Raw genomic sequence first — 19,581 nt, 5'->3', positions numbered from 1 at the left:
TGCTTTATCGATTCGGACGGTTGTCTCGACGTCAACTTCAGAGAGACAAAGAGAAAGAACACTGCAGAGTGTAGAGCAGAGCAGAGCAGAGCAGAGCAGCAAAGTTCCGGTCAACGTCACAGCTTGTGTAAACTATAAAGTGCTTTATGACTCGATGAAACACGTGTTTTCAATATTTCAATCCGAAATCGATGAAACTGTGGTTATTCGAGAAATTATTTATACTATAACATCATAATTGATAAGCGATCGAAACGAACGTTGTAACAATATCGCGATATCTTCGGTGCGCGAATTGGTTTCAGTGAAATCGTCGGTGTTCAATTTCTTAACAATCTGTACAATGTTTTAATTTTTTAACATCGTTTGTAGTGTTTAGTATTTCTCGTTAGTTTTAATTATTAAGATAATGGCGCTTCCGTTTGAAATGAATTTCGAACGTGTACAAAAATCTTCGATATTCTTCTCTTGCTTGAGTGTCGCCAAATTATTTGTTTATTTGAATCACGTGCAACCGTATTATTTCATTGACGAGGTATTCCATATACCTCAAACATTACAGTATTGCGCCAACAATTTTACACAGGTACGTTTTTGTTTGTTAATTTGTTTATTTTCCCGCGCAGACATTTACAGCACGTTAACACTTTGATTCGCTACTAATCTCTTACATTCTAATTCATAATTAAACGGTTCTACTTAAATCGACGCATAGAAAACGCAGGAATAAATTACATTCGAGGAATGTATATATGTATATGTACATATATATATATATATATATATATATTTTTTCAGTGGGATTCAAAAATTACTACTTTACCTGGGTTGTACCTACTCGCAACCTTCGTCTTATCACCCATGAACCTTTGTAATACGTTTTACATGAGATGCATAAATTTGTTTGGTACATTTATGAATCTCTATCTCGCGTACAATATATTTGAACAAATTTCATTGACTCGTTGGATTAAAAAATGGAACAGCTGGACAAAACTTGCAGTGGCTTATAACATTATGTTCTTTCCACCCCTGTTCTTCTGGCACTTTCTATATTACACGGACGTTTTGTCTGTTAATACAGTATTGCTAATGTTATTGTTACATTTACGCAAGCAATTTAAGACCGCAGCTTTCGTAGGTACGTATGAAATGCCTTGGATTGCGACACAGTATAGCTTAGAGGAGGAAATTGTAATTATTATCATGCAGGTTTTTTGTCTGTGTTAATTCGCCAAACGAATATCATCTGGGTTGCATTTGTTACTGTGGAGCGTGCGTTTGACTTGCTAGACCATAAGATGCATAAATCAATTTCCCGTGAACAGTATAGTTCGATAATCTATTTACAAGTAAGTAGATTACTATTGCAGATAAAATGGAATTATTTAATGGAGCTACTTATGTGTAATATTGTATGACTTTTAGCTACTATGGAAAAAGATAATAGAAGAATGTCACGGATGGGCGTCATTCGTAAAGTTTATTATTCGAATGTGCGTAGAGTTGCTTCCGTATGTGACAGTATGTTTAACGTTTCTAACATTTGTCATTTGGAACAAAGGTATCGTTGTGGGAGATCGTACAGCTCATGTTCCTACTATTCATGTGCCGCAGCTATTATACTTTTCTGCTTTTCTTTTTTGTTTCTTATGGCCATATATGATCGATCATTGGAAGGACTATATTAACTTTATTCAAAGACACTGGCTCTCTGGAAGTTGTTTTCTGATATGTTTAACTGTTATAGTCGATTCTAACACGCTGGTTCATCCGTACGTATTGGCGGATAACAGGCATTACGTATTCTACTTTTGGAATAAGTTTATGGGTAGATACAGACTGTTCAAGTATTTCTTAATACCCATTTATTCGTTCAGCTTATATGCGGCTTTCCGTGGAATTAAGCATTTAAGGTTTACAACACAGCTTAATTATTTTTTCATGGTTTCGATGGTCCTTATTCCTCAGTTGCTTATAGAGCCACGATACTTTATAATTCCGTATATTCTCTATCGCTTCCTTATTCGAAAACCAAAGAAGTGGCAAATTATCATGGAATCGATTACTACTATAATAGTGAATTTCCTACAGTTCTACATTTTCGTTAACAAGGTCTTCTATTGGAACGATCAACCGTTTCCTCAAAGGATATCTTGGTAAATTTAGTTGATTAAATTTCAGGACGTATTCAAACAAGTATAACGGTACTAAATTTTTCGAAAATTCCCAAACGTATCGTTTCTTCAATAAATACTATTTTGATATTTTGCGAATGAATGTGTTGTAATGCGGCAGCAACCCCTTCCACCAGCAGTTTTATGTATTCGTATAAATGCCGATGACAAATCAAAGACATTGTGTAAATTAGAATATCACATCATCATTTATTACTTTTACTTTTGTTACATTTCTCTATAAGGAACAGTAAATAACTAACTAAGCGTGAATTATCACTCATACGCGACAGTTTCTTTCTCTTTTTTATTTCACACCATTTCTACGGTAACTTTAACAACGTAACGCGACTAGCAAACGATTCCACTAAAAATAAATCGATGTAATTTGTACTTATCGAACCGTGTAAAAGTTCGTATAAAAACAAACAAAATAAAAAACGAATCGAAATCCTTACGCGTATCGCAATATTCTTTAATGCCATAATTAGGATATGTGTAGATCGAAACAACGATACTCGTAAAACGCGAGTAGAAACGGTACGAAAAATCTTTCGAAACGTTTGGATGGATTTCGACTATTCAAATATTTAATATCCTACTATTCGAAACCGCGCTATTCATATTTTTTTCGTGTTTCACGCTTTCAAAAGTTAGCCTCGAAAATTTCATTAGAAAAACCTTTCTTACATTCTCATTGTCAGTCTTATAATTCTATTGCACTCTCATTTACACTGTCACGTCTACGTTTTATTTGTATCGTTTGCTCTTTTACGAGTATCGTTACCGTGCTTCACTGTGCTTCACTGTGCTTCACTGTACTTCACTGTACTTCACTGTACTTCACAGACGGGATCTTCGCCATACGAACATTTCGGAACTCTCGGATTCTCTGCTTTCATTATTCCAAACGATAGGACGAATCGAAGCAGCAATACATCTAGGGCTTCCAAAATCAATCTTTCAAGTGTTCATTATTATTTTTAGTAACTAACTAACTAACGATCAAACAAAAGATGAACGAATGAAAACTTTTACAGTCAATTTACGCAATGACGTTTGATAAGGTAGGAACATATGTGGAAAAAAAAAGAGAGAAATCTCATTGTCTCTTTTGATTGGGGTACAGTTTCTGATAATAAATTAATTTGGAAAAGAGAAACGAGTAGAATAGAAACAGAAAAAAGGAGGGTTGAAAGGGTTAAGTTCAAAGTGTTCGAAATTCCAATTTGCTCATCTACGCGAGTAGATGAATCGAAGCAGAAAATCCAAGAGAATCGGTCGAGAGTTATCCATGTCGATAATGGAGATTCACTGATTATCCGTACACCCCTGGTGTTTTCGAAAATATCGATATCAATGTTGTACAACAACGAAAACAGTGTCAGCGATTTGGTAAGACTGTATTGCTTCGTTTGAGAATACGTTCGTGAAGAATTTCAAATTTTGGAAGAGATTAAAATAATTAGAAAGCGTATACGTTCGACGATCGATGTAAATAATACGATTTGTAATGCTAATAGCGTACACGAGCGTGATCCAGAGGTTTAGAAAATCGCACAGAGAGTTGGACAATGCTCATGTACTTTGCGATTACTCCTGCGCTGGATCACTCGCAATTATTAATCATAATCTACGTTTGTAATCTCTTAGAGCTAATCGTGTCTAATTATTAATCATGATTAATAATTATTCTTTGCTGATTAATCATGATTACTCGATTATTAGGTAATCGTATGTTACATATTAACCAACAGTGTTTACGATAAATCATCCTCGTCTACATTACGCAAAAAGATTTAAAAAAGAGGGTAGAAATGAAAAATGGTGTCGCATTTATTGTCGAAATTAGCTATTAGTGCCTTGCAGTTAATCTCCCTATTCCATAGAGATATTACGGATAGAGTAGAGGTAATAGCACAGGTAAAAAGAGACAGAAAATCATGGTAGCTGTGTGTTGCTGTCTACCAATTACATTCGCATTAATAAAAGCATATGTTATTCGTGTTAGCTATAATTACAATTAGTTTAATAGTTTCTCATTACATTATCACGATTCTTACGTAGAATACCGAGTTTATTTTTCTCTTTCTAACAGTAGGACATTCCGACTTGGTTAGCCACGCCTATGTCCTCCCTATTCTATCTATGATATCTCTATGGTTTGAAATTCAAAGTATGTATCCTTCAAACTTTGAACACGCACGTGTGGCTAGACTAGCCAAAGTGCGCGTGTGCTGTTTCACTCGACTCGACTCGACTCGACTCAATGAGATGAGATGAGATGAGATGAGGCAATACTATTGGATACGATTCAAACAACCGTCGATACCGCTGGCCTCGAAGCAGCCTTTTCATTTTCTATGATAAATATTAAACGGTAGTACCGACAGTGGCACGTTATCCTCTTGGCGAAACACGTCTACCTACTCTAACCAAAATTAATCTTCCAACAAGTATATCCAAATTCATTTTTATCTAACCCTTCTAATTCATTAATTTCACTGACATACGTCGATTTCATTTATTAAAGCATTGCTTCGTTAATAGAAATCTAATAAGAAATCTCCGTGAACCAGCGTTAATATAATACAATTAATTTCTGAAAGAGAAACGAATGGAATAGAGACGGAACAAAATTATATCGAAAGGGTTGAACAAACTTTTCAAATTCCATTTTGTTTCGAGGTATAACGCGCCATTACGGGCCATTACTTTTACAATCATTAAAGTCATTTGCATCCATTCGCACAATTACGCGACTCGCGAGGAGCCAGTACCTAACGAGTTTATTGCTTTCACTGATATTCTTCGCTTAACTAGATCGTAGATAAGTCGCAGAAATCAACAAACACAATCGATCCAATCATTTATTTCAGCGTTTTCCAAACTAGAGGCTGCAAACATTTCATTTGGCCGTCGATAAACTTTACTTAATATTTGAATCGATTGAAATAAACGTACGTAATCTTTTTTTTCTTTTCTTTCTTTCTTTGTTGGTTGTTGTTGTTGTTGTTGTTTTTATAAATTTCTTCCTCGCAAAACAAGTTTGGAAACCACTCGTTTACGCGTTGTATCGTTTTAAACGGTCTTCAACGAAACTATGTGCAATGTCGACTGAATTTTGGTTAGAACAAGCACGTTTAATTATACGGTCGTACAGCTAGTTTCATCGCCAAGTCAGCAATGGTGAATCTTGGAAGAATTAAAAATTCCTTCCTAAATTTCAAAGAAACGTTGTGTTACGTAATTGCACGATCGACAATGCTGATGTTACTGGACTAGAAGATAAGATAATATATAATATATGCGACGCGGTTAGCATCAGATCTATTTTTTTCCCCCGAACAATAGGGGCGGAGAGATTAAACTTTTTTGAGCGACTTTTGATAATTACAAACTCTCGATGAATCTCTGCGTATTCAGAGATTTCCCTATATCACTCGCATTACTTTGGTAATAAATGTTACATATTAAGATACCAAATCAAGCGATCTGCTGCAACCCTAAACCGGAACGTTCCAGTTTGACAAGAGTTGAAACAGTGTCTGAACGTTCGATATTCTAGAAATACCTGCAAGCTTGGGATATACATATCTCATCTCCACTGACGACGTTTAAAAATTTCATATTAATTCTAGAGCGTTGTCGCAGATCTCTCGAAATATTTTTACATTGTATTTCTCTTTTTTCCCTACCTACGCATGCATTCGATATGAATATTTGCACTCCACGATTGAGATTTTCGGTCGTCGTGGACCGTATAACGAGCGTTATTATTCCTTATGAAATTTCTAAGAATCCCTTAAAACTCGGCGCATCTTAACAGTCTTTTTGCGCCTATTTCATTGTACAGCAAATCGCAAAATTATCGACAAACAACCTATACAAGATTTCGCTATGGTTTTCACGCGAGAAAGTATATTTACGCTACGGACTTGTAAAACTAAAAAAAAAAAGAAAAGAAAAGAAAGAATTGTTGCATTATATTTCTTAAATAAATAAGAAGCATAGACAAATCTTGCATAGCTTTGTAATTTTTGGTGTGCGCCGATAATTTAGCGACTCATCGTATTGCATTCGTAATTGGCTATTTCGTACTATATACACATATATCGTACATATATATATAGGCAATTCTTTTTTAAACAAATGGAAATACAGAGATCTCTGCATAACGAAAACGAAATTACAGTCGTCGATACTTGGATTAAATCTAACCTTGTCTGCTGATCGAAATTAAAATTGTTACATTTGGTTTCTTTTTTGAGCGAGAGTATCGTCATTCGACCCGAAGCTTTCGAATATTATTATTATTAATATATAACGTTTCGAATATTTATACAAAAGTCCTCTCTGCTACTGTTTACGTGCCATTGGCATCAATTAAAAACAAAAAAAAAATCTGTAGCGGCACTCTGTGAATCCCCGTTGATACTCTTTATCGGACGGTATGTGCGTGATTCAATTATAGCCCGAGAAATGAAAAAAAAAAAAACCGAAAAAGAAATGGTCGATACACGGAACGAAAGCATCGAATCCTCGAGGATTCGACGTCGTTTTAGTTATCCAGAGATACTGCGATGCAAACAAGAAATTCCAAGGTGAATAAGAAATACTGATTTGACGCGAACAAAAATCTCAACAAACAAAGTGTTTGTACAGTTGAAATAAATGCTAGTCTGCGAGGGAGCCGATACATGAAGCATTTCACTGTAAAACAAAATGTCTCTCATCGGTAATATACATACCGAAATGTAATATTCGTACAACGATAAGTACAAGAAAGACAACTGTTATTCGTCTAGACTACCAATCATCGAGTTCTGTGTTTCTGAAAAGATATGCGTTAATTGGTCGTGTATCGGACTCACGGCCACGGGCAAACGTACAAAAAAAAAAGTAGAATAAACGATTTGTAAATCGAAACGGAAGATAATGAAAGATCTTGTACTCATCGGTAGATTCTTTCTATTACGATTTACGATTACTCTGGCTCGTTATCGTAACGTCTTTGGCTTGTCTAACTTCCAACTGAATTTTTGTTTGTTTTTGCGCTAATTGGTCATTGGCTCGCAGGGAACGTACTAGTTACCGTAACTAAAACCTAAATATTATTATATAAAATAACTGTTAACGCTAGGCTATACAAAGGTATACGTTAGCCATTGGGCTGGTTGGTTTGTCTTCAGTGTCCAGCTCGAGCTGGATTTCGAATTACAGAGAAGACCAGTCTTTTACCATTTCTTCAGCACCGCCTACAAAGTTGGTTAACAGAATAAAAGCCGGAACTTGCAGTCTCGTAAACAAGCATATACAGTTCATCGACGTTTCGACTCCAATTGAAATCGTTGGCAAAAACTGAAATATACAGTATAGCGATATCGTACAATCACATTTCATTAGAAAATTTATATTTCTTTGCAAGTATAGCTTTACTTAAAAATAAAGTATTCGATGTTTGTAACGAAATGTAATTATATAGAATAATATCGGAAGTTCCGAGGACGATTCGCCGTTAAAAATGAAAACGTTCGGAAATTGTCACGGTCGTTTCCAAGACTGCGAGCCTCGAGCTTTGGTCTCGTAAACGTAAGGCTTTCCGTTGCTACCTTGAAAAGAGAAAGATAAAGAAAAATCATTCCTACACCGAGCGTACATTACAATACTTGAGGCACTGAATCACTTTGTTGATCGTACTGGGAAAAGGATTCCCCTCACGAGCATCGTACCAAGCAACGTAAAGCTAGATCGAACTTGTAAATCCCTCTCGTGCTGCGTTGCGGGTTCGAACATCATACTATTTGCTGTTTCAACTTGACGAGGTTCGTTTCACCGTACAACTTCAAGTCCAGCGGGGCGCTGGGCTCGTTCTTCTTCGTCTGTGTGTGCCACGCGAGCACCTTGGTGCAATTGTCAGCGAGAAATTCGATATCCTTAGGCTCGAGCGGTGCGAGGCTCTTGAGGAAACCGTCCTCCTCGTATCCAGCTTTGAACGGCATCGTGGCATTGGGCCTCTGAAGCAGGAATTTTACGCTCACGGCGAAGCCTGCCATGTCCACGGGGAACTTTCTGCCAGCGATCCAACCGTCGTAGAATCCAACGAACGTTCCGTTCTTAATTACGGGCGAGCTCAAACCGAACTTGGTGCACAAGCCGACGGGGAACATCGACACCCTCTTTGTTCTACGAATCTGAAATGAAAATGAAAGCCAGGTCGTGAAATATCGCGGTTCTAGGTACATTTCAGCTAATATGTTTCGAGATTTTAATTGATGGTGATTGTTGGTAATGTTGCAGTCGATGAAAAGACAAATTCAAACATGTTTAAATGTAACATGGCCAGCAACAATTACAATTATATTATATCTGATATAGATATGTAATTGAATCACGTCGTTTAGTTTGTACCTCGTCGAAAAGTGCGATGTCGTACGTGTTGTCGTCATCCGCGAAGTAGAAGACACCTTTCGTTGCGTTCGCTCTGATCCAATGCAACCCACGATTGCGATTCGACACTCCCCGTGGTTTCGCGCCCTTCTTTTGCTTGTACTTGTCGGGCATCGGGGCTGCAACAAGTCGCCGAGGTCCGATATATGTATTTTATCATCGTATTATATGCGTATATGTATACATAAATTAGCTCGCTGAAAGCTCGACACGGTTCCCGTTCGGGGAGTTGGCTGGATATTCAACGCGCGTGCCACAAAGCTACAAAATCGATATAACGCTTTTTCGTCAAGATCCTTGCGGTCGCGGTTCAAAGTTGTATAGGTTCGGTTTGGTAAATATTATATAGTAAATAAATGGTAAGAAGTTTGGATTTACTACATCATAGAAATGCACAGAGAAAATCAATTTCTAGATCTGTGAAAAATTGCAAATATTTACCAGTCAAGTGATGAAACTTTAATCCCGTCCTCTGTAGCAACTTGGTGACTTGTTTCGTGGCGATTGTTGCGTCCTCGATAACCAGCCAATGAACGTTCTTGACCAGCATCAGCGTGTGCGACATCCTGGTCAGCTCTGGTATCTGTTCCGGTCTGCGGTACGTCGGCGTGATTATGTACAGCGGTTCCGACGTTTCGTCGGACGTGGACGAACGATGCTGACTCGAAACGGTCGCTGTCGGCGTCGGTGTCGGCGTCGACAACGACAACGACGCTTGTACGATCTTTGAATTATTCTCGGAAACTTCCAACATGTTCTTGTTCAGATGAGTCATCAGCTCTTGTATCAGCGACGTCGCGATGTCTGGACTGAGACCGTTCGTTTCTTGCACCTTGCGTATCGCACTCCTGATCTACAAGCGCATAGATTATAGATGATCCCGCGTTAATTTATTAATTTCATTTTTGCTCGAGGACATGCACCCAACCAGACATACGACCAGACATAGTCGAAAGCTAGGCTTTTCCTATGTATCCTAGTTGTAGGTAATGATAACCGTGGCTTACCATTTCTTCCGTCAATTTGGTCGACCTGACATAGCTCTCCACGTCCTCTTGAGAGAGAACTGCAGTGTCCTCGGCGGAACCACCAGTGTTGAAGTCGTTCATCTGGTCGAATCGAACCCCGGTAGACAAATGATATTGGTAGAACACCACGAATACACCTATCAACGCTAGCACCCCCATTTTCGTGGATGGCTTCATCATATCAGGACAGCTGGACATTCAAAACAACGTTTTCTTTTTGAAACATTACGTTTACAATGTTTCACGATTAAATATCCTACAGGAATTCCTATGCTATATAATAGTCTACCTGTACTCTACTATACCGTATATTCCTTTTTTTTTCATTTATCCATTTATCCATTCAGATTGTATTCGTAATTGTTGTTGAATCAACCAAGGATAAACAAATGTTTGGCAAAGCTATAGGCTATAGGGTACACAGGCTGCTATCTATTATCTGAGAAACAGAGGGTCAGCGAACCCAAGTTTTATCAGGACTGTTTCCTTAGTTTCGAGATACAAACTATGCATATATAATATAATATGAAATGAAGTTTTTTTAGGAAGCAAGTATCGCAACAGACAATTTATATCATTGCCAAGTTACTTTTCCTTCACAACGAATACGATCCCTTTCGCAATTTAATCATTCGTTGCAATCGTTGGACAAGTTTCTCAGCCGTTAGCCGCGTGGAAATTAGGAGGCGTTCGTTGAAATTGTTTAGGGAAACGATAAGATACACACGTTTCCGGCGATACGCACGCTTCTTTACGACGATAATGCTCCGAAATATGCGAGTGTTGTTAATTGAAACGCGGCTACGTGATATTTTCGCTCGTAACGCGACGGAAATAACATAACTTCAGAAGAATTTTATATAACAAATATTCGTTTCCTCTATCGAACGATCAGAGCAAGTGGAGAGAAAAAAAAGTAACCGATACTCGCGGTTCAATGAATTCCCATTAAATCTACATCTACGATTTTCCAGGATAATATCGAAGAATGTATCGTAGTAGAATTTTCATCGTAAGAAATAACAAATGAAAAATTCGTCACTTAAAGCGGGTGTCATGATTTCACAGTGGGCTTGCTATCGAGAATTGTTAGGAAGAATTTTGATCGAGAAACGGTAAAGAAAAGGTCGGTCGGTGGTAGCGATTGTCGAAGCGAAACAAGTCTAATTACTAGCGTGGTTTTGGTTCAGCCATAATAGGCTTTTATTATGTGCCAATGGTACCGCAAGCGCAGTCTACACTGGTTGTTGCAATGAATCTTACAATGTCTAAAGCAAAAGTTTTGACAGGACAACCACGTTTCGTGGTATCTCGAGATTAATGGATTATTGTTATACAATCATCGAATAACATCGAGTAACATAGAAAATGTAAATAGTTTTAAAAGCCCAGTGATATGTTTGATGGAAGCGCCGCTTTACAATGTACAACTTGTCGATACTTGTATCTCCCATTCTGTTGTATCGCGTTACTCGATAAAGTCTTTAGGAATTTATTACCGGATGGTACATTTGACATGATCTTATATTTTACCCTTTCAAAGTGTACACCAGTTAGCTGTACTTTTAACTCGAGAGCTTACTTAAACTGTTAACGATTTATGCGGAATCAGACATAAAGCAAAAATATCGACCCTTATTTTTATCGCGTAAAAACAGGATCGAAATGATTTTTGTCGAATGTTTTAAAAATTTGGTTAGAATGTGTAAAGACGCGATTAAAAGTGTCATTGTTACGAGTGGAAAGTTAAAGTGTAAAGTGGTTGTCTTTCGATAGACAGAAGATGGACGATATAATTCACAAGACGTTACGTGTATATCAAACAATATACATATGTATCGACTCACTGCTTCTGCTGGATGATACTATTAAAAACTAATCGGATGACACAGAAAATTCCAAAGTCGCTAAAAATATCACGCGAGTTTAGTTGAATAGCTAAACGTGTCTTTTGACATGATTCGCCATATACTGTTCAAATTGAAAAACACGCCATCTTCGAGATATCGTACTTGGTTAGGAACGATGAGAAGCGCATAATTTACAACGGCATTAACTCGGTGAGGCAGCCACCTCTGAAGTTGGTTTATCGTATCCAAGAAAGGATACACGATACGTATGCGTATGCGTATGCGTATGCGTATGTACACTCCAATTACAAATGTATTACGCGCTCTAAGCTTTTACCACACGATCGAATCGATCATTTTTACAGATATTTCGTGGATGAATGAATTCTGTACTTTTACATTCAATCTACAGCTGTACTTTAAGCAAAATACACGAAATTTTCTCACGTTAAATTGTTAACATTTCAACTTGATACATGTACGTACAGGTGTGTCCTTATCAGTTTGGGCCAACCGAACAGGAAGAAATGAATTCATAAATAATGCGTGGTGTTTTCTCGAGACGGCACCAGACTTTAAACGACACGATAAAACTGATCCGACTAATGGTAATGCTTTATCGGTAGCGAAATGCGTCTCGTATCATAAATTTACCGCATATCGTATATCACAAATCACAATGTGAACCTTGCAACGCTCGTAAAACCGTCCAAATTACATCTAACTGAAATTATTCTCTCGGTATGAGAATATGTAAATGTATCCGTCTATCTACCATGTACTATGTATCCAATAATATCATATAAATATTGAGTTTTTTCATTCCAACAACATCATCTAGGTTCATCCCCTTCTTTTTATTGCGACCAGTTTCTAACATTTCTAACAAACACCAAAATAATTCTCAACCGATTTAGTAACGGAACATTATTCTCTTAAGCGTTCATCGTCGTTCCTTTTCGCGGAGAACAATTACAATGTTCTCGACTTTGTACAATTTCATATTATTTCAGATACGTTTCAAACTACATACGCTCTCGTTATTAGCCTAACCAACAGTTCCGGGACGCAACAAACCAAAGTGTTTAACAGACATAGACTTGGACGTCATACCGCTACCGATGTCTGCAAGTATAAAAGCAACACTCAAACATTCATCTGCCCAACTGGTCCTAAATGCACGGCAAACGCACTGCCGTCATTCTTCTTCCTGATTATTGTTCTCTGACAAATGGTGCACCACACTAGATCAAACAATTTCTGAGTCTTTCTATATCTACGCGACTCTGTTATACCTGTAATATATCCAATTCTAATGTCGTGCAAATATTTGCACGATTAAACAGTTTATCTAACGAGACTTTTTAATTTCAGTCTCTACAGCAATTTATCGACGTTCGTACGACACACGTATTTCCACGTTATTTCGTACATCTTGTATGAATACTGCAATTTCAAAATCGTTGTTACGTATTTCAAAAAATATATATTTTCCAACAAAATTCCATCATTTCGAAATTCATGTTTCCCCCCACTGGATTACAAACGGTAAATATTAAAAAAAATCCCAACGCCAAACAAACAATCGCTTACCCGGCTATAGACGTCACTAGGGAATTCTCCGTAAAGACCACGAACGTCGAATCTACCAGGAATCGACAACTTTTCCTATCACGAATATGCCTGTAACTTTGTTCGCTCCACGAGCGTGTCAATGTATGTATCTAACGCGTCGTTCGCGTCACCGAAATAACGCGATGTATCGGTTACGCGTACATTTTTCCTTGTCCAATTGGCAACCGGTTAGAGTGGATAACGAGACGAGGAAAAAGAGCGGAATCGATCGTGCGTTTAAGTACATTCGAGAAACAAGGTGAAATTTCAACACGAGCTCTTGCATAATTGAATGAAAGGATTGGAAATGGTCGAGTAAACTCGATGATCGATTAGACTTAATTTACCGGCACCGCAGACATGCATCGCTTTGCTGCATTTGTCAACCTGTGCCTTTGCATATGTCGGTCGCGAAAAACCTGCAATTCTCCGTCCCCTTTGTTAACCCTTTCAATTCAGCGGCGCGCCACTGGCCACGCGGCTCAACTTCCGTTTACGTTCAACCGAGTCTTTTGTTCCCTCCAAAGAATTCTGTCTACCCTCTCGAGTGCGCTTCGGTGACGTACCGAGAAACTTACCGAGAAGGCTTGCAACTAAAACGAGTAATGGCAATTGCATCAAAAAAAATTACTCGAAATTTGACAAAATATTAGCTAATCAATAAATAGATGTTTGTGCATTTATGGTAAATGAAAATATTGGCAAATCCATGAGACGTCTATCTGCACAAAGGAAAACATGTATAAAATAAGAACGATTACGCGATATACGTATACAATTTGTAGCGTTTCCAAGATAAAACATACTTTCATTTATAATACACATTTATCTGCAGTCTAGCTAGAAACAAACGAGCTTTTAAATATCCTGTTCGAGCGATATATCGCTTCTTTATTTTCACCTTTACATATAACCCAATTGCAATAAATGTATTTCCGAGAAAGGGGAGTGCGTTACTTTTTTCCCCTGGTGTTTTTTGAGTGGGTGTCCTTTTCTGTGTCCTTTTCAGTGTTGTCGGTGTTGTCAGTGTTTGAGCGAGATCGAACGGATTCGAGGATCGTAACCTATTTTATCTACAACCATTTGTTTCGTCTCGTTTCAACTAGATTCTCTCGTGAACCGCTCTCGTGTTCTCGTTACAGTTACGATAATATTCGTCCTAGTCTCCGCGGCACTAAGCTCGATACACCAAACAGACAACTAAGTGTCGAACATGGAATGCTCTTGGGGATTGCTTGCTGTAATATTTCGAATAAACTCAGTCCCGTAAATATTCGTAACCCTCTATGTCTATTAAACAACCATCTCGTGTCAAGTTTATTCCTGTACATATTTACAATGGAACGTGATTGTGTTTATTCGGAAACACTAAACTTATCGTTCCACTTGGGTGAAATTTAATAGATATGCAAGGTACAAATATCTATAGGACAAAGTAACTGTAAAAGTTCTATAGTCTGTTTTCTTAACTTGACAATCCTTTGAAAATTACCATATTTCCGATAAGATGCGGCATTTTCCAAACAGATGACCTCGAGTGAAATTGATTCAATTTCGATGAAATGGAACAAGACTTGTATAACATTTGTCTACTAGCCTCCCCTCGATAATGGGAAATTTGCGATCGCGTGTAAGCATAATTGATCGAGCAATTACAGTTGAGCAAAGTCGAGAAGCTTGGGCTTTCGAGTTTCGATGTCGAACCAACGCACACGTTCAATATCTCTCATATGATCTATGCAATTAGTGCTCACCTGATAATCGGCGTTCATGCTCCGTTCACGAGTTGCGATCGTTCCGCCTCGTTTACGCACTTCCGCGGCTCTGACACAGCTGTGCGGGCTGCACATACAATAAGAAATGCTATTACGTTCGTTCAAGTATCGTGGTTTTATGTCATCAACGACTGGGACGCGACAAATCTCGAATTGAACCTTCGAGGCTCGCGATTTTTCGTGTCGCTGCGCTATGCTGCGCTGCACCGCACCGCACCGCACCGCACCGCACCGCACCGGCTACTGCTCGACTATCGCACAATTTTACTCTGTACCATTCGGTCGACCCGAGACTTTTTCTTTCATCGCGTAATTCTAATTTCGACAATTTTTATACTCGTCACGTTGGATTTCAGACAAATTAATCGATAATTTAGTAAATTCGTACGCGTCCGAAACTAGACCAACCATTTAGACAACTATTTCGACGTACATTTTCCTCACCTCTGTGTATCAAACTTATCGTGCTGAAAGTACGCAGTCTGCACGCACCGTTCTCACCATTATTACTTTTTCATGATTTTTAATAGTTTGTGTTCACTGTTTGGCGAATTAGTCCGGTCTGAGGTAAACGGCTCTCGTTTCGATTTTTCCCCGTCGACGATGTCTGGAACGCGACGGAACACGGTTTGTCCGCGAGCTGCGAGTAACGAAAAGATTGGTCCGCACGCAGTCTCGATCCGAATTCGCCAAGTTCCGTGATATCATGACCGTCTCCGAAAGCCCGGTCGACGGATGCACCTTCTCACTGGCATCTTGTGCACTCGGACATCACTGATCCTCGACAAGCTTTTCGCCAAGCTCCTGGTAGCGCTTCGATCGTTCGCCGAACGTATTTTTAGCGAGCAGGTTCGCGCCGCTTCGAAACCTCGGCCACATGTCGTTTCCGACTTTTCTTCGTTAACGACTAAACGACGAGCCGTACACTGGCTCGATCGTTTCCCTTGGTCCCGTGTTTACGTTGTCATGCGTTTCGTTGAGCGTCGGAGCGTCGGAGCGTCGGCGTCGACGTCGAGGGAACAATGGCTTACCGCGCCGAACCTGACGATAAGCTTCGCGGAAAAAACTTGTACGACGCGTCTCCTTCGTTGGTCGACACTCGACTAGCTTTCCCCGTCGGCGTCGCGTTCCCTTTGCAATATCCGTCTATGCTAGTATACACGTTCGCATAGCGCGCTAACCCCTCCCACCTATTTCGTTTCAGCTGGCGCAGCAGCCGACGCTGTCACTGCCACTGGCTCCGCTCTTGTACGTATGTATACAAGCGCGTGTCGCGATATACGCGGCTGCACCGAATCACGTGGCTCGACGTATTTGACGCAGAGTAGGCGTTTCTCATCGATCCTCCAAACAGCCACCAACCGATCTCTCGATCGGATAAAAGATCAAATGCATCATTTTACCTCGTATCAGGCTTTCTTTTCTTTTCACTCGTGGAAATGGACATTGAAATTATTTATCACGAGTGCTGGTCAGCATTGGCCGAAAAAAGTGAAAATTGAAAAGGTGAAAAACGCAGGATCCGCGAGAACTGAATATTCGGAGATTCGGAGATTCGTCAACGAGCTTATCTATGTTATACGTCACTTGTATACACGACGAGGAAAAAACACACGGTCGACCTTAATTGATCGGGCGGCGGTTAGATTCGAATGCTCGTTCTAGATTCTCTACCGAGAAAAGAAACTCGCGAATTCTAAACGATTTTAATTAATTAATTAAATAATTAATCGTTAATTTAGCCAGAAATTAATGCTGGCCGGTTGCAATCTATACACATCGAAATATCGATTAATTGATCGGTGCTTGGATTTTCAATCGATCGTTCGTTGTTCCGAACTGTGACTGTTATCCCATCGAGGGTTCCCATAACAAGTGGGATCGCTCGATAACCATGGCCAACAGACACCGTGCGATTCTCGCGGTCTCTCTTGTTCGCACTGTCGCTGCTATTACCTCTTTCCTCGTCTTTCTGTGCCTGGAGTATATTGATCCAGTCGTCGTAGTCGGAATACCTACGTACGGTTAGGTGTGGGTGACGCTGCAAACCGGCACGGTCGCCTTCGAATCTCACCAGGAACTGTAAACGACGTTATCCAAACTTATTGTTAGCCAGCCTGTTTTCGCGCGTTTCGTGCACTCGTTGCAGTTAAAGTGCATAATGCGGCCATTCCATGCGATCACCGACCGTCGTCGCGTGAAACACGTATAGTATCAGGGCTGAGGCGCACGAGATCTCGTTTCGTTTTTCAATCAAACGTTACGTGCCACGCAATTTTCTACAAACTTGCTGCATTTCATCGAAATACTTTTCGCCTTCGTTATTTTCGAGCCGAGTCCCATTCAATTTCTTCGTTTCGAATGGCATTTAAACGTAATACGCATCGTCCTGGAAATATTTACCAGGAGCCTTTTAGGGAAAACTCGATCGCCTTCTCCCTAACTTTCATTCGATGTTAGCTATTTTTCTAATATTTTTTACAGGCTAAATTTTCTGTCCCAGCATGAAGCCCATTCAAACAAAATTTCTAGCGAATCGAGCCGATGTAGCAAGGGTTACAGGGAAATCAGAAACACGCAGACTTTGAATGCACAGACTCGAACGAGTATCTGCAGTACAGTCGGGGTATCAGAATTCGACGTGTCGCTATCTGCCGTCAGAAGCGGCAACTATTTCGCTGAAAACTTGGCCGTTCAGAAATCGGAATGCGGATTTATAATTACATAGGAAAAAGATTACAGAGTTGTGTTTCTATGTACACGGATCAACGGTACGATCGTGTAACGTGTCGTTTAAGTTTAAACTAGTTTAAACGAGTATAGGGAACACGTTCGCCATCTGAAATGTCTAGCCCGCGTAAATTCTTTTATAGTAGTATGCAAATCAGAGAGAGAGAGAGAGAGAGAGAGAGAGAGAGAACGGCACCCTCTAGTTGCATCGATTTTTTCTTTCGTTCGAGTGGAGAAGGATGGATAACATTTTATTCGATTAAATAGCAAACTCTGTCCTCTGTCTCTTTTTCAGAGGATCAACCAGTTTTATATCTTTTATCTCTGACAAAAAGAGGCCATTATTCCGATGATATTCAAAATAACTTTAATATAAAATATAAATGCAAGTCTCCTTATGATTATCTTACATGTTTTATCGTTAGGATGTCTTGTAATAATTATATTATGCGATACCAATGTTATTAATTACACAATAAATACTTTTAACGGACAAGGAAACACAGTTTTTATACATACACTTAAACATAGGCTACATCGTACGTTGGTTACCGTAACCTTAAAAATGAAAGAACGTTCGTTTACATTGGGTAGTTTCCAAGTTAGCATATGTCGTTTTAAGAACGAACGCGAGACACACTTTGCCCTGAGATGCCAGTTTCAATTATTCATATACGTTAGCAAACGATCTCCCAACGTTTGCCTCAAGCTTTATAAATACTATATGCGACCTGTATGTTTTTAGATTGTATAAACGTTACGTATAAACAAATTTCCACGTATTCGCTACGCTGGTTAAGTGGAACGAGAGACATATTCGGTAATAAGAAAACAATATTAAAAAATCCAAGTGGCGTAACGAGTAACGTTTCCTACATCTGACCAAAGATCCCTCGAAACTTGTCGATATTTTTAAATATAAAAATACCATGGAAATATCATCTTTCGCGATCCTCGTCCTTTTAGAATAACAAATTCTAAACAATTAGTATATATTATTATAATTAACAAGTCCAACGATAAATAAAATATATATTCTATCATAATAATCGAACAACGTTTTTCAACGATAAAAACGCGCCGCGCATCGTACAAATACCAGACAGTTGTGTAAAACGTTAGTCATTAAAGAAAAAGGAAAACTTAATAATAACTCGCACTGATTTCAAATGCATACGTGTGCATTTTACGGCGCCGACGACGATGTCGATGCCGATGCCGATGCCGATGCCGACGGTTACTTGTTCAGTCTTAAGGTACGCAATCATGCAAATTCGATACGATAAAGTTATCATTTCGTATTAAAGCTAATTTACGATATTAAACGCATTTTGGGCCGTTCTGTTCTTATATCTATTCGCGTTATAAACACCGCGGATAGTTTTCGAGAGGAAATAATAACGAATGTATCGCATCGGATGATTATCGATTATTCGTTAATCGTTACGAATAAACAGCAATCGTGAATTACATTTTACTCAACGCTAAACAATGTGTCCAACTGTCGAGCTTGGAAATGAAATGTCGCTGAATTTTCACGTAGGCAATTGTTTCTATCTATCGATTGTTTCTTTAAACGGTAACGTATCGATCGATAACACTCGCAACGATTCGATATCACAATTCAACGTTAGTCCCGCTTCGACGTACGTACCGATTAAAGTAGTCAGGACGCCAGCACTTGCAACTACCTGGTACCAGAAACCAGTCGTAGTACAGTCTCACCTGAAACACAAACACGAATGTATCGTAAATGTCGTTGTAACGATCGCGTAAACTCGAGTTACTTGATTGTATGAATGAATGTTAATTCCAGCAAAGAAATGTTTTCTATTTTGTTGAAATATCCTGAGGACACGAGAAGAGGTGAGGTGAGGTGAGGTGAGGTGAGGTGAGGTGAGGTGAGGTGAGGTGAGGTGAGGTGAGGTGAGGTGAGGTGAGGTGAGGTGAGGTGAGG

At 39.1% G+C, this 19,581-nt stretch overlaps 3 protein-coding genes and 1 long non-coding RNA gene across 7 annotated transcripts in view; 1 reads left to right on the top strand and 3 right to left on the bottom strand.

Annotated features, from left to right (window-relative positions):
• The first annotated feature begins 1 nt into the window (after position 1).
• On the top strand, positions 2 to 18,487 carry LOC128887056 (putative Dol-P-Glc:Glc(2)Man(9)GlcNAc(2)-PP-Dol alpha-1,2-glucosyltransferase). Of its 3 annotated transcripts, none has more exons than XM_054142493.1 (5): positions 2 to 586; positions 799 to 1,141; positions 1,213 to 1,352; positions 1,429 to 1,496; positions 18,370 to 18,487. In XM_054142493.1, the coding sequence occupies exons 1-5, from the start codon at positions 410 to 412 to the stop codon at positions 18,389 to 18,391; spliced, it is 750 nt and encodes a 249-aa protein (XP_053998468.1). In that variant the 5' UTR covers positions 2 to 409; the 3' UTR covers positions 18,392 to 18,487. The 3 variants fall into 3 exon arrangements, with proteins under 3 accessions (XP_053998468.1, XP_053998467.1, XP_053998466.1); XM_054142492.1 differs by lacking the exon at positions 18,370 to 18,487 and adding an exon at positions 17,379 to 17,724; XM_054142491.1 differs by lacking the exon at positions 18,370 to 18,487 and having other exon boundaries at positions 1,429 to 2,224.
• Positions 2,359 to 3,209, bottom strand: LOC128887059 (uncharacterized). Its single transcript, XR_008459962.1, has 2 exons — positions 3,045 to 3,209; positions 2,359 to 2,993 (listed from the first exon to the last, which is right to left on the bottom strand). It is a non-coding gene; the product is annotated as an uncharacterized LOC128887059 (long non-coding RNA).
• Positions 7,702 to 16,511, bottom strand: LOC128887058 (galactosylgalactosylxylosylprotein 3-beta-glucuronosyltransferase P-like). 2 transcript variants are annotated; one of them, XM_054142497.1, is made up of 6 exons: positions 15,328 to 16,511; positions 14,874 to 14,961; positions 9,635 to 9,845; positions 9,069 to 9,480; positions 8,589 to 8,746; positions 7,702 to 8,371 (listed from the first exon to the last, which is right to left on the bottom strand). In XM_054142497.1, the coding sequence occupies exons 3-6, from the start codon at positions 9,833 to 9,835 to the stop codon at positions 7,973 to 7,975; spliced, it is 1,170 nt and encodes a 389-aa protein (XP_053998472.1). In that variant the 5' UTR covers positions 9,836 to 9,845; positions 14,874 to 14,961; positions 15,328 to 16,511; the 3' UTR covers positions 7,702 to 7,972. The 2 variants fall into 2 exon arrangements, with proteins under 2 accessions (XP_053998472.1, XP_053998471.1); XM_054142496.1 differs by having other exon boundaries at positions 15,339 to 16,510.
• A 723-nt stretch (positions 18,488 to 19,210) lies between the features above and the next one.
• Positions 19,211 to 19,581, bottom strand: part of LOC128887057 (uncharacterized) — a 2,760-nt gene continuing 2,389 nt past the window's right edge. Inside the window, exon 7 of the mRNA XM_054142495.1 lies at positions 19,211 to 19,349. Within this exon, the coding sequence (XP_053998470.1) occupies positions 19,242 to 19,349 (108 nt within the window). The 3' untranslated portion in view covers positions 19,211 to 19,241. The remainder of the gene's footprint in view (positions 19,350 to 19,581) is intronic.

Source organism: Hylaeus anthracinus, unplaced genomic scaffold, assembly GCF_026225885.1.
Source record: "Hylaeus anthracinus isolate JK02 unplaced genomic scaffold, UHH_iyHylAnth1.0_haploid 11985, whole genome shotgun sequence".
In the NCBI taxonomy this organism is placed as follows: domain Eukaryota; kingdom Metazoa; phylum Arthropoda; class Insecta; order Hymenoptera; family Colletidae; genus Hylaeus; species Hylaeus anthracinus.
Note: the sequence above shows the minus strand (reverse complement) of the source record. Positions and strands in the feature narration are given on the sequence as shown.